At 39.5% G+C, this 13,434-nt stretch overlaps 1 protein-coding gene across 3 annotated transcripts in view; it reads left to right on the top strand.

Annotated features, from left to right (window-relative positions):
• The first annotated feature begins 1,451 nt into the window (after positions 1 to 1,451).
• The window catches only part of LOC135259679 (gamma-aminobutyric acid receptor subunit gamma-1-like), a 31,669-nt gene continuing 19,686 nt past the window's right edge, over positions 1,452 to 13,434 (top strand). For 2 of the 3 annotated variants that reach the window (XM_064344294.1, XM_064344293.1), the window contains exons 1-7: positions 1,452 to 1,997; positions 5,785 to 5,945; positions 6,558 to 6,625; positions 10,759 to 10,979; positions 11,344 to 11,426; positions 11,986 to 12,123; positions 12,583 to 12,735. In XM_064344294.1, the coding sequence (XP_064200364.1) occupies positions 1,855 to 1,997; positions 5,785 to 5,945; positions 6,558 to 6,625; positions 10,759 to 10,979; positions 11,344 to 11,426; positions 11,986 to 12,123; positions 12,583 to 12,735 (967 nt within the window). In that variant the 5' untranslated portion in view covers positions 1,452 to 1,854. Of the gene's footprint in view, positions 1,998 to 5,784; positions 5,946 to 6,557; positions 6,626 to 10,758; positions 10,980 to 11,343; positions 11,427 to 11,985; positions 12,124 to 12,582; positions 12,736 to 13,434 lie in introns of those variants that run through there. The other variant, XM_064344295.1, reaches the window with a different exon arrangement.

Below are 13,434 nucleotides of genomic sequence, written 5' to 3'. Positions count from 1 at the left end.
AGAGGAAAGCAGTGCATTACAATGGCACACAGAGGCTTCATGCGCCAGCTTTATGCTGTTTGCTTCTTATTCTGGACCACAGCAGAGCAGCTGAGCTGATTCATCAAGCAGGACAGGTGGAAAGAGAGGGGACTTGAGCTGCAGGGGATTCTTTCCCTTGGGGCTGAAGCCTGTATGAATGGGATTATCGCTGTCCACGGTGCTTATGGTTTTTCCTGTGCAGTTAGGGGGATTCTGCCAGCTCTTGAAATTATTTGTTTAAACTGGGCCAGTAAAATATCATATTCCAGTCTGGACCATGGAAAATTGTGGTTTCTTTATAGACAAGTGTGTGTCTTTGTCCATGTTCACATTTATTATTTTCAGTTAAGAGCACATTTTCCATGATTACGTTATGTCCATGATTCATCTCTAATGAATCCCTTTGGGGTAAGTGAGTCATATTTTTAATCACCAGCAATGAATCATGATTCAAATTAAATCACTGTGATATCAAAGACTCACAACCCTTTATGAAATGCATATTCTCTCTCCCTCTCTCTCTCTCTCTCTTCAGCTGTTCCTGTTAGAGGGTTGCTACAGCGGATCATCCGAACCGCATATTTGATTTGGCATATGTTTTACACCGGATGCCCTTCCTCACGCAACCCTCCCATTCATCCAGGCTTGGGCACTGCAAACTGACTCACGCATACTCAGTGGCCTGGTTGGAGCATTGCTCGGGAAACGAACCCGGGCCTCCAACGTGACAGGCGAGTGCTGTACCACTGACCCACCAATGCTCCCCTTTATGAAATGCATATCCATCCATCCATCCATTATCTATACCCACTTATCCTGGGCGGGGGGTGGGGGGGGGGGGTGATGGAGCCTATCCCAGCGTGCATTGGGTGAGAAGCAGGAATATACCCTGGACAGGCCGCCAAAAAAAGCGTGGTTTGTCTGCCATGTTTGGATATTATTATTATTATTATTGAGAAATATGATAATACGCCTGAGCATTTTTACCAGAACTTAAAAGCTTTATAGTCGAGCCAGTTAACCCAGAGAGATCTTTGAATTGCATGTATTAACAATTTTGACAATGCAAGTCTTCTTAAATTAGACTTATGATCAAGTAAGGGACAAACTGATTTAAAAATAAATTAATTAATTAAAAAATAGAATTTTCATTTAATATTTATATAAAATGTTAATCTACACAAGTTGATTCAGTAAACGGCAAGTGCCGAAGTCCCTGTTTGTGAGAGTCCTATCTCGAAAATTCCGCTAGCCGACTATACCAGTTTGGAATGCAAATGGCGATCTCCATGGTAACATCCCATTCAAGTATTCAGTTTATTTCCTCCTGAGCTCAGTTTTGTGTGCCTCTGAATAACAATTACCTCTTATTATTGTTCTGCTTTTTCCGATTTTATTCGGGAGGGAAAAAACAGACGTCTGAATGACCCTTGATGCATTATATTTTTAGATCCCTCGTCCCAAGTGTATCACTGAGGTATTTCAACCTTCGTCTTATATATATATATATCATTATCAGCACTATAATAGATGTCTGTCTCTGGTCCTCATGATGCATTGTTTTGTTTATCTCTCCGAATTTTATGGACAGCACGATGTGTTATGCCCCGACGCGTCTGCAGGCAACAGGAACCTATGGAGTAGCAAAATTGTCCCGTCACCGACGCGCTTCCTCATAATATTGGAGCATGATACTGTAAAGAATAATATATGCAATGCTCAAGTGCACGGATTGGTAGATTGCTCCATCAGTCTCAAATTCTTCACAGACCGCCCGTGATTCGCGCAGAATAACGCTGAAACTGTTAGCAAGTAGAAAAGGAATTGTATTACATGCAATCTTTGTGTTTTTATTTCCACACATTGCCAGCAATTAGATTGAACATGGACGGAAGTCGCACGTCTGGGTCCAAGCTGCATCATGTCGGAGGGAGGGTGATGCTTATTTGGATGGCAGTAGCGTGTCTCGGCGTCTGGTAAGTTTGTGCTGGGTGCGTTTAAAAAAATAATACATTATTTGATAAATATTGCAGCTTATGGACACGATGGCAGCAACAGTAGATTTTGTGTTATTTGATGACAAATGCTGATAATAATTATAATGAAACTGCAATGTAATGAGGATATAAAGGATATGGTATAACACACCGTATATGATGGCTTAGAGTTTCCTGGTCAACCCCATAATGATATGTCTTGTAAAATAAAATACTGTATTTCTGTGTCGGCAAGGACATTTACTGATTTCAGATCAGGTTTGCATTGTGCGCGTGTGTGAGAGTCGTTTTTATTGAGACTGGCAGTTTTTGCTATCTCAATGACGGTGTAATGCCCTGTGTTAAAAGAACAGGCTTGGCAATTGCAGCAATCTATTTAACTTATTAACTTATTATTCATGTTAGCTACAGTAGTTTCCGACGAGTTTGGGTACGACAAAAAGCATTTTAAATCAATGTACACAGTTCAAATGGATGCTGCGTACTACTGGTGCGCATGAGGTTTTTTTTTAATGCTAGCAAATCCATAAACAAAAGCACCACCTGTTTAGCACGTGTGTATTGAGACGGTATCCAGTGCCGCAGTTTGAGTCTTACCATTTTTTTTTCTGTCTCAATCTGGATGGTTCAAGGTGCCAAAGCAGCTCTTGGTATGGCAATGTCCAGCTGAATGAATGAATGAATTCATTAATGAATTAATGCATTTTTATGTGAATTTGAGGCTATGATTAAATGGAAAATATAACAACATACGCGAAGGTGTAATTTACTTTTAAATGTTCTGCGCTGTTTAAAAACACTGTTGATCGCATTTTCCTAGTGATACATCCTTGCTCCCCCACAACAAATAAAAAATGCACTTGCCCTTTGTGCTGCTCAGACAATTAAATTCATTAATTCATTCAAAATGAACTGGCAAAAAGGTGAATATTGTGCCTGAATTAGTTTAAAGATACATAGTCCCAGCACTTATTAAAGTACGGAACATCAGTACAACTGGTTTCACCCATTAAGACTGAGCACAGTTTTGACCTTCCGCATAGATAATTGGATAAACACAACTGGTACATGGAGAATGTGTGGGTTGCTCATGACAATGTTCCCAATGATGGTTAGAATTACCCACAGTGAGGGAGTGTTGATTCAGTCTACCTGTCATGGTGCTTACAATAAAGATATAAAATAATATCATTATGTGCCACAATGGTACCACATCTGTTGAGCCAATTTTAATTGGAGAATGATTAGACTGAAAGGTTTAGTGAACCAGGTGACAGTGTCTCCAGGAAACCAGTGATCCCTTATTTTCCAATAAGTGGGGTCACTCAGTCATCTCCTCAGCTCAATGTTCCATTTAAAAGATGAGACCTAGTTTCCCTGTCCATGCAGGACTATTTTGGAAAACAGTGAAGACTCATCAACTCCCATACCAGACACTTGTGTTTTTGGTATAACTTTACATTAAGTTGCAGCTATACCGGTGTAGTTAAATTGTTACCAATTTGGTAAAAGGAGGTTAGTACTGAATAACTCAAACACAGTTAACATGGAACAACAGTTAGCAGTACCATTTATTATGCATGTGAATATTTTTAAATATTGTATTGTATACACTCATAGGCCATATGTTCATAATACCCAACAAATAAACCTTGCCTGTTAATTTCACTTTGTCTCTTCTTGATACAGAATTAATTATTGTTTTTATTCATATACTTATACAAGCGCAAATCCCCCTATTCTCAGTAGGGACAGGGTGCATGGTGATATGGCTGCTGGCTTTTCATATAATATTAACAGCCTTTGAGGGCAGTGCAACAGCTCTATATCCTCCTAAGACCTGTCAATTCATTTTTGTCTCCTGGAGAGGACATGAGTCTCTGGTCCTAATCTCAAGAACCATATATTCTATTCTATTGAAACTTACAACAACAAAAAAAACCCACATTCAATAAAAATAACACAAACAATATATATCATCTTATTTGACATAACAAATTAAGATACTTATTTTCTGCTGGGTCCCAAGATGATATAGGCATCACAGTTTATCTCATTGTAGGACCACTGATCTATAGGGACAGTGCAGTTAATTTGAGGGTAGTGCAGTATATCTAAGAGAATAGTGCAATACATCTTGTGCAATACATCTACAGCACAGTAGATCTGTGTTAGGGCAATGCAGTCCATCTTGTTGTAGTGCAGTAGATCTATGTAAGGACAATGCAGTCCATCTTGTTGTAGTGCAGTAGATCTATGTAAGGACAATGCAGTCCATCTTGTTGTAGTGCAGCAGATCTGTGCAAGGACAATGCAGTCCATCTTGCTGTACTGCAGTAGATCTATGTAAGGGCAATGCAGTTCATTGCAATCAGAACTTTAGCCCAAAGGGACTGATTGATGTCCCTCGCATGACTCGGGATCGTTGCCAGAGACGTCGTGCTTCAAAAGCACGAGTCCAGACCGATTCCTCTGAGGAATACCGTGACCTCTGCCTGCACTGTCTGAGCGCTGGCCTGTCACTGTGCCGTGAGCCTTAACCCGAGTCACGCAAGGGCAAGGGAAGACAGGCTTCCGCAGTCACTCCAGCTCTTCATGTGACGGTGACCCCGTGGCATTTTAAGGCAATGGCAACAGGTTCATAAGCACTGGAATAAGATGTAAGGTGAAACGTAAAACCTAGAGTAACCATCGTAATCATTTACTCTAATTCAGCTCAATTTTTTTTTTTGCGTTGTCATTAAAACTTAATTGGCATTAATTAGATGCAACAAATTCAGGACTAATATTAATGTACTGTAAATATACTTACATTATATACCTACATTATAATTAATGTAAGATTAATTGAGTGAAAACATATTTGGTGTATATTATGCTTATCACTGATGTAAACCATATAGTGTTGATGTACACAGCTGGATGTTTGTAAAAACAACCACTTTTGCCTACATGGAGTTTGAATCTGTATATTTATGTCCTCAAAGGCAAACTTTACACAGATGAGACATGAGACATGAGACAATTCTTGTCAAGACAAGTAAAAAAACAAATCATTTAAATCAAATAAAAAGTTCACTCATACTTATGTAGCAGTATTGGTTCAAAATCAGACCAAATATGAAACACTTCAGATGCCTAGAAACTCAAAATATTCCTGCACTCCCCTGTGAAACACTTCAGATGCCTAGAAACTCCAAATATTCCTACACTCCCCTGTGAATTTTCAATAAACCATTTCACAAACAAAAAACAGTAAAAGGAAATAAAATATTCTGAACATGAATGAAAATAGACATAGAAAACAGACAGAAAATAGAATACTTGTTGTCTGTGGAACTTGTATTTGCCTCTGAAGGGTGTAAGATTCAGAATGATTATTGACTGCTAAAAATATCCTGAGAACCTAAAATTCTGTTTCTGAACAGGCTGTGAAATGTAATACATTTAGACTTCTCTTTTTTGTGTTGCATTGTTTAGATCCCTCCTTCTCATTCATATCCTTCTCTCTTACACACGCTAGTCATTCAGGGTAGGGAATTAATATCTTGAAAGGTGCAGAGTGTTGAACCCAACACATTAAATCTGACAGTTTTATTCTGTCTCCAGAACCAATTCAGTATAACCAAATCCAAACAATTCCATAAATTATTCCGATGTTTGTTACATTGTTTCCTTGTAACATATGGTATTTATGCCTTGGTGTTTTGTTCTCAGTGTTTGTTTCCCTATTTAGTATTTTTATTATTTTCTTTTTGTTCCGAAGTCTGGCATTTGGCCCCAACAAGCTAGAAGACGAGGACTATGAGGACGTTGCCATCAATAAAACATGGGTTTTATCACCAAAGGTCTATGAGGGTGATGTCACCTTGATCCTGAACAAATTACTACAGGGCTATGACAACAAACTCCGCCCTGACATTGGAGGCAAGTGACTTTGTGTATCCCATTTCGCCGTCTTTGTCTTTGAATTCTCATCTCTTTATGTGTGGGCTTACGGTAAGTCTAAAGCACTATGCTTGAGGTAGGCTGTGCTTTTATTGAAAGGGGGGAAACAAGACTTCAAATAGAAAAGTAAAGAGTCCATACTTGATACTGATTGTTTGTGTCTGATTTCGCTCCCACTGTCTGCGTCAACTTGCTCTTTGCGCTGTTGCCAGAGCCAAGTGGTTTTAAGCAATTGATCACTGAATTGCAAGACTGAAACAGAGCCAGATGGTTATTGATCTATTGAGCTTTAAGTGTGAGGCTTAAGTTCATTAGTTTCCTGCAATCAGTGTAGGCCATGGATAAATATACTAAATAAAGTTATAGCTGGGTTGCTAATTCATTATTTTGAATAGTGTAAACTGCCGACGAGATTTGAAATTAGCTCTCCATATTGTCAGTTTTGGTGAAGCAGGGCTATTTGATGTTAGAGCCCCGAAATCCAACAGTTTTCCCACCAGTAGTTTGAAACCGAATCCAAGTTTGTGGTTGATTGTTTTCAGCTTATTTTTACAGTCATTGTTTCTCATCCAGGCGGTAAATCTCTTTCAGTTAGACCAACGGTCATTGAGACTGCAGTGTACGTGAACAGCATTGGACCGGTCGATCCCATCAACATGGTGAGTGCATGGCCTCTCCTGTAGAGGAAACATTACGGAAAGAAACGGCAAAGTCAGATGGACTGTTATTTAAGACCGTTAACATGTTTTAAAACAACAGAGCCTATCACCACAACTGACTAGTGGTGGCAATGTACTGTATGGGATGTTGAAGATTAGGCCATATGTAAGCAGATATTTGTGCGCTAAAATTCTGCATTGGGCAGTTCCATTGAGCAAGGCGAATGGTTTCAATATGAATGCGCAGCAGTATAAATAAGTGTATACATTTTTATTTACTTTTTATTTATTGCCATTTTTAATAATATTTTCAGAAAGCATGTTGGAGTATACATTTTCCAGAGCAAATTAAAGAATCCCCATTTGTGTTAATGAGGTTAGACTAGATCTCTCCAGGTCCCTTATCAGGATTTTAATTTATGGAAAAATCTAATAAAAATAGTTAGAAAGGAAATCTAGCACTTCTAAAAAAAATAAAATAAAATAAAAAAGAAAGTGACCTTGCAGTGACTAAGTTCTTGAAAAATGATTGCATTGTGACTGGATGACTCAGGTACTACAATGATTGACCATTAAAAATATTTAAGAATATTTAAGCTGCAGAATTATATCATGCAGTGTATTCATAGATCTGAAAGAGTTTTGGTCAAAAATGCATTTGAGGCTGTGGGGTCTACTTAATGACTTCCATGTCTTTGGAGCTGGAGTAGAATACAAGGTTTAGTAAATTTCCTGTCATGGTTTCAGGGTGCAGTGGCTGGGTGTGGCTGGATAATAAATGGTACTGCTAACTAGGGCACCATGAGTTCCAATTGGACTCACCTGTTCGCCGCCTATTTAACCTGTAACGTGACGGGGTTCGTCGCGTATGTGTCACTATCAGAAAGACCAGAGCCAGGTAATAGGACGGTGGGACAAGTGGTCTGTGGGAGCTATTTGTTAGGTTGCTTGTCCGGTACATTCAGTGTTGGTGTTAAGCGCAGTTTAGCGCTCTAGTACAAAAAGAAAAAGTTCTTTTTTTATATTGCAGCTCTGCGAGCTGGGGTATTTCGGACGTTGACCTGGTTTTGTATTTCTTCTGAGTATTTCTGAGTTGCACTCAGATTATTTGTTTTAGCTGAGTGTTTGTCACTCAGCTGTATTCTCTGTTAAACCCTAAGTCTAAAGGTTTCCCGTTGGAACTTCCGGGACCTTTATTATTTAGTACCAGTGTCTGGGTTCTCGGTTTAGCATTTGTCGGATATCGGCTTCGCTGCTATTATTTTTTTGTTTTTTTCCCCATCCCTCTGTTAAGTCCATTGAGATTTAGGGGCTAACTGTAGTAGCCTGGTGGTACCCTTGTCAGTGTGCGTGTGAACCTCCGAACACTACCCATTCCCCTTCACATTTCCCTCATCTCACATTGATCAGGGATAGTGTGGTAGGGGATCTATGCTCAAGATGGCCTCTGAGAATGGGGGCAAAAGAGAATGTACAATTACAAAACAAAAAGACAATATGCTACCACTACTATACTGGATAATGTTACATTGTCATTGTTACATTGTTACATTGTCATTGTAGGGTGTGGCAGTAACATCTGCAATGGAATAATCCAATGCCAGGGTTAAAATGATACTGTGACCCATTCATTTTACTTGCATGGGCCACACTCACCGGCCACTTGATTAGGTGACAGGAGTGGCACCCGCTGGATATTTTCTCTTTTATGGACCATTCTCTGTAAACCCTAGAAATGGTTGTGTGTGAAAATTCCAGTAGATCAGCAGTTTCTGAAATACTCAGCCGGTCTAGCCGGTCTGGCACCAACAACCATGCCACGTTCAAAGTCACTTAAATCACCTTTCTTCCCCATTCTGATGCTTGGTTTGAAGTTCAGCAGGTCGTCTTGACCATGTCTACATGCCTAAATGCATTTCGTTGCTGCCAAGTGATTGGCTGATTAGATATTTGCATTAGCGGGTGCAGTTTGCAGTTGAACAAGTGGACCTAATGAAGTGGCCAGTGAGTGTTTTTAGGTTGGGTCTTTCATTCATTCATTCACAGGTCTTTTAGATGTCTGTGTGCTTTTCTGTCTCATACAAATACAACAAAATAAATGTGACTATTGTGAAGTGATTTCATTATGACAGAAAGTTGAGTTAACACTTATGTTTGTAACACTTATGTAAGAGTTTGGCATGGTGTCATGCAAAGCCACTGAACCAGACGAAAACTGAATAAAGAGACACCCAATCTTTGGTTTTTGGCCATTTGTTTCCCTCAAACTAAGCAGTACCAAAAGAAAAATGCCAAGTTTCAAGCTAGAGAACTAAACAAACTACAAAATAATAAAATGGCTGAGAAGCATGCAGTGGCATTGTTCTTCCGGGCATTTTCCCAAAGGAACAGGAGGGTGTGCCTTTACAATGGTAACACCTTGGCTGACTGCTGATCAGCCTCAAGAGAGAATGCCTGGATGAGGTGCTGCTGTCCAGGGTTCTGAAGGCCTCCTTGGCTGTGGGGGAAAGCAGGCATAGTTGACAGCAGCAAAAATGAGAAGCATTGCTGCCTTTTCTCCCTATTATAACTCATTTATAAGTGGTATATATCACTATGAAATACAATATTAACATCCATAAATATAAATATACTAATGTCAATAACCACAAATAGGCATATCATACTAATTTTTTTTGTCACCAATTATGCTGCAATTTATATTAACTGGACAAACAAAGGTAATTATGTAACATCCTTGTGTCAGAAGCCATACAAAACATAGGGAGTTATACTGGTTAACAGCTATCATCAGTGATTAACATGTATAAAGCAATGATGTCACTCCTGTTTAGAGTCAAAATCATGCAAATAATGAATGCTGTAAGAACAATAATTACAGTGGTTACTCAATAAATAGTAATAATGCCATATGCCGATAGCCTGTATTGCAGATTGTAAAAAAAAAAAAAAAAAATCATATTGCTATTGGTATTCTGTAGTATTAGCAATGTGCTGGGTGCTCATTCACAGGATTAGATTGTGATGCATTTCAATGGCTAAGTGAATCATTTTTATTGAATAAATCAGCAGCCTGACATGCTGTTCAGTATGCAGGTAGGTTTATGGGAGAAAAGCAAACAGGAGTTGAAAGTATAATTTTATCAATGATAACTTCATTGATTTTATAGGAGTCGTTATGATTTTATCCCTCATTACAAAGTCATTAATCCATTTGTAACAGCCCTATTAAGGACTGCTGAGCCTTTAAACTGAAGTCACATTTTATGTTTACATTTTTAGTGATTTTATATATTCGCTTATCCAGAGCAACTTACAAAGCTTGATTTTTATTTTATTTTTTTATTTTTTATTTTTTACATGGAATCAATTTATACAGCTGGATGTTCAAGCAATTCAGGTTAAATACCTTAATCAAGGGTAAAAATTGGCACCTGCCAATTATAACTAGTACATGATTACTATTAATCACAAAAAAATGCATTTGGCAAAAACCTCAAAAGACAGGAAACAAAATTGATCAATCTTAACGCTAACATCGGCCTGATCTCCATCAAGGTGTATCAGTACAGATCTTTCACAACTGCTGCAGCTCTGTATATGTCTACTGTACTTAAAACAACATGTACTCACCACTGGGTAGATTTCTTAAGATTGAAACCTTCTCTCAAAGAGCCTAATTTGTACTCTTAGAGTAGTGTTCTGTACAGAGCAATTTTGGATCTGCAATAAATTTAGAGATTTTGTACTTTTATGAAGACTTGCTTCATTTCCAAAATGCCCATACATCTAAAAGGTTATTCCCCCCGTCTATTAGACAGTGTCTTCTTCTCTGAGTTCAGTGTGCTCCAGTGTTCCTTATTTTGGGCTAGTCCCCATGAAGTTGACCTTGTAAGGATTCCTTCTTAACATTAATAGTGCTGTAGCTACAGAAAATTATTGGGAATATGGCAATTTAGGAGAAAACTGAAGAGAACATAAGAAGAAGGAGTAGAACTGAAAACCAACGAAAATAATAGGGGATGCCCACAAGATCTATTTGCCCCTCTAACTCCATGTCAGTGACACTTATATTAGCATTAGTATTATTGCCATGCGATCAGATGATTCAGGATGTTCTGATCTGGTTGCAGGAGTACACCATTGACATATTCTTCGCCCAGACTTGGTATGACAGCAGGTTGAAATTCAACAGCTCCATGAAAGTTTTGATGCTCAACAGCAACATGGTGGGAAAGATCTGGATCCCAGACACCTTCTTTCGCAACTCCAGGAAGTCCGACGCCCACTGGATCACCACGCCCAACCGACTGCTGAGGCTGTGGAGTAACGGGCGGGTGATGTACACGCTGAGGTAAGGCCTGCTGAGGCTATTGAGCATTGTTAATAGAACTGCCTCTTTATTTTGCGTTTTTCAAAAGAAAAACATTTGAATGTGGCTATTGGTGCAGAAGTCCGACAAGCGTCGTAAAAAAAAACATGTTAAAAAATCTAGACAAAAATAAACTTTATGAATGGGAGTAATGAAAACAAATCTCCTGGGCTCTTGTTGTCAGCTCAGTTTTCTTGTCAATGAAAATATCTATATAATATGAATTGCACACCATACTGAAAATATACACTGGGGGGGATTGTTTTTTTTTCCCACATGTGCTTTTTCACCTTTAAGGAATATTGCATGCTCTGATACAGAGTATTCGCTGTTTCTCCATTGTCAGGTTGACCATTAATGCTGAATGCTACCTCAAGCTGCACAACTTTCCTATGGATGAGCACTCCTGTCCCCTTGAATTCTCAAGCTGTAGGTGCTGTTTTTTAATCATGGTTGTGCCTACACATCACGACTGCCATGCCAACACCCCCTCCAAAAAAAACGAGAAAAAAAAAACTCTTCTAGCAAAGATCTGGAGAGGCGGAAGTGCATCATCTCAAAGCAGAAATCCCAGGCTTCATCTGCTTTACACAATAACCCGGGGCCATATGCGCTTGTCATATGCCACACTCATCAAGGGTTGGGGACCCATAAACACTCCGAAAGATGAAGTCTGTGTCACAAACCCATCATGCGGCTAGATGTGATTCATGCAATGTCTGTGTCATATTTCACTGGCATGCATCTCAGTAACCAGGTCTACCATGTTCTCCATCATCTTGCCAGGCTATTCCGGAGGCATTGGCTGTGCTATAGCCAGCCTCGCTATGCATTATGCATTAGCATAACTGCACTTTTCTGCAGTCTGATACATTCATGCATCATCGATGTGCTGCCATCGCTTGGCATGTCTGAGGACCACGCACAGTCATCGTGGCATGAGATGAAACACAGGCTTAAAGCATTTCCTTTGGCGGTGCTCCTCCAGATGGCTATCCTAAAAATGAGATTCTCTACCGCTGGCAGAGGAGGTCGGTGGAGGTGGCGGACCAGCGGTACTGGAGGCTTTACCAGTTTGCGTTCGTGGGGCTGCGCAACTCCTCCGAAGTAGCGCGCACGCAGTCAGGTATGAGTAGTTGTCTTTTGCCTTAGTTATGCCGCAGTTTCTATGCTAGCCTTGCAGCGGCTAACGTGTGGTGCCGAACACATTTGCTAATACTGACGTATTAATTATTAACTACAAACATCAGTGTAGCGACAGACAGCATGAGTGTAGTGACGGATGCACATAGTACACCCACCCACTATGGCCATAACAAAACCATACTCACCCTCTGTAACTTCTCTCCCACTTTAGCACCCCCACAGCTGAGCACGACAAATAAGCCCCCCTCCTCCCGGAATGGAGTTTTATATTTTAAAATCAAATGTTACATGTACACTGCAGTGCAGACGTGTATTTAACTGCTGTGAATTACAGCAGACATTTTATTATATACACTTCAGATTCCCAGATGTGGGAACTACTGGTACAGAAAATTCTGGCTTCTAAACGTGGGTTCAATCATGCACTTTCTCTTTCCAGGAGAATACGTGGTCATGTCAGTGTTTTTTGACTTGAGCCGGCGAATGGGTTATTTCACCATTCAGACATACATTCCCTGCAGTATGATTGTCGTGCTCTCCTGGGTTTCCTTCTGGATCAACAAAGATGCTGTGCCAGCAAGGACGTCCCTGGGTAAGGTTCTCTTGTCACAGGACATCTAAACCATTAGTATTAAGTTCAGCAACGACTGCTCTCTTATCTGGGGATGCCCAAACTGTGATGCATTTTTCCATTTTGAAATAATTCAAATCCCTTGTTCACAAATGTCAAGAACAAGGAAGCACTTAATTTGTCATGGTCTGCTGCAACATAAAATGGCTACTCAGGAGCCAAAGTTACTGCAGAAAAAAAATAATTGAAAAGGGGATTCTCAATTACATGTGGATTTCTAAATGAAATTTGGGGTTTCTACTAGGGGTTTCATTCAATCAAATATGTTATTCTTTACCATCCCTTACTTCCTTATTAATTAGTGAATTAATAACTGGTATAATGATCGGTTGATCCCATTTTCAGCATTACTTAATCTAGTATTTGTTCCTTCATTTAGGTGAAATTCTAACACAGCAAATTTCCATATGGAATCACACTGATTATCTTGCTCATTATGCAAGTTGAGACACTACCCTATGAAATTAAACTCTCCTTGAGACAGGAGATTTTGTTTCTGCCATGATGAGAGAGTAGCTGGAAATGAAAATTACAATTGTTGAAACTGGTTTCTATGCAATCTGATTGTACATAGCCAGTAGCCAGTAGTATATTAAAAGACAGTGGTTGGGTTTCAATTGTAACTCAACCTACATGACATGATTCAACAGGAGGAGTAAT

Source organism: Anguilla rostrata, chromosome 7 (genome assembly GCF_018555375.3).
Source record: "Anguilla rostrata isolate EN2019 chromosome 7, ASM1855537v3, whole genome shotgun sequence".
Lineage (NCBI taxonomy): Eukaryota > Metazoa > Chordata > Actinopteri > Anguilliformes > Anguillidae > Anguilla > Anguilla rostrata.
The sequence above is the reverse complement of the archived record's forward strand: the minus strand, read 5'-3'. Positions and strand labels throughout refer to the sequence as shown.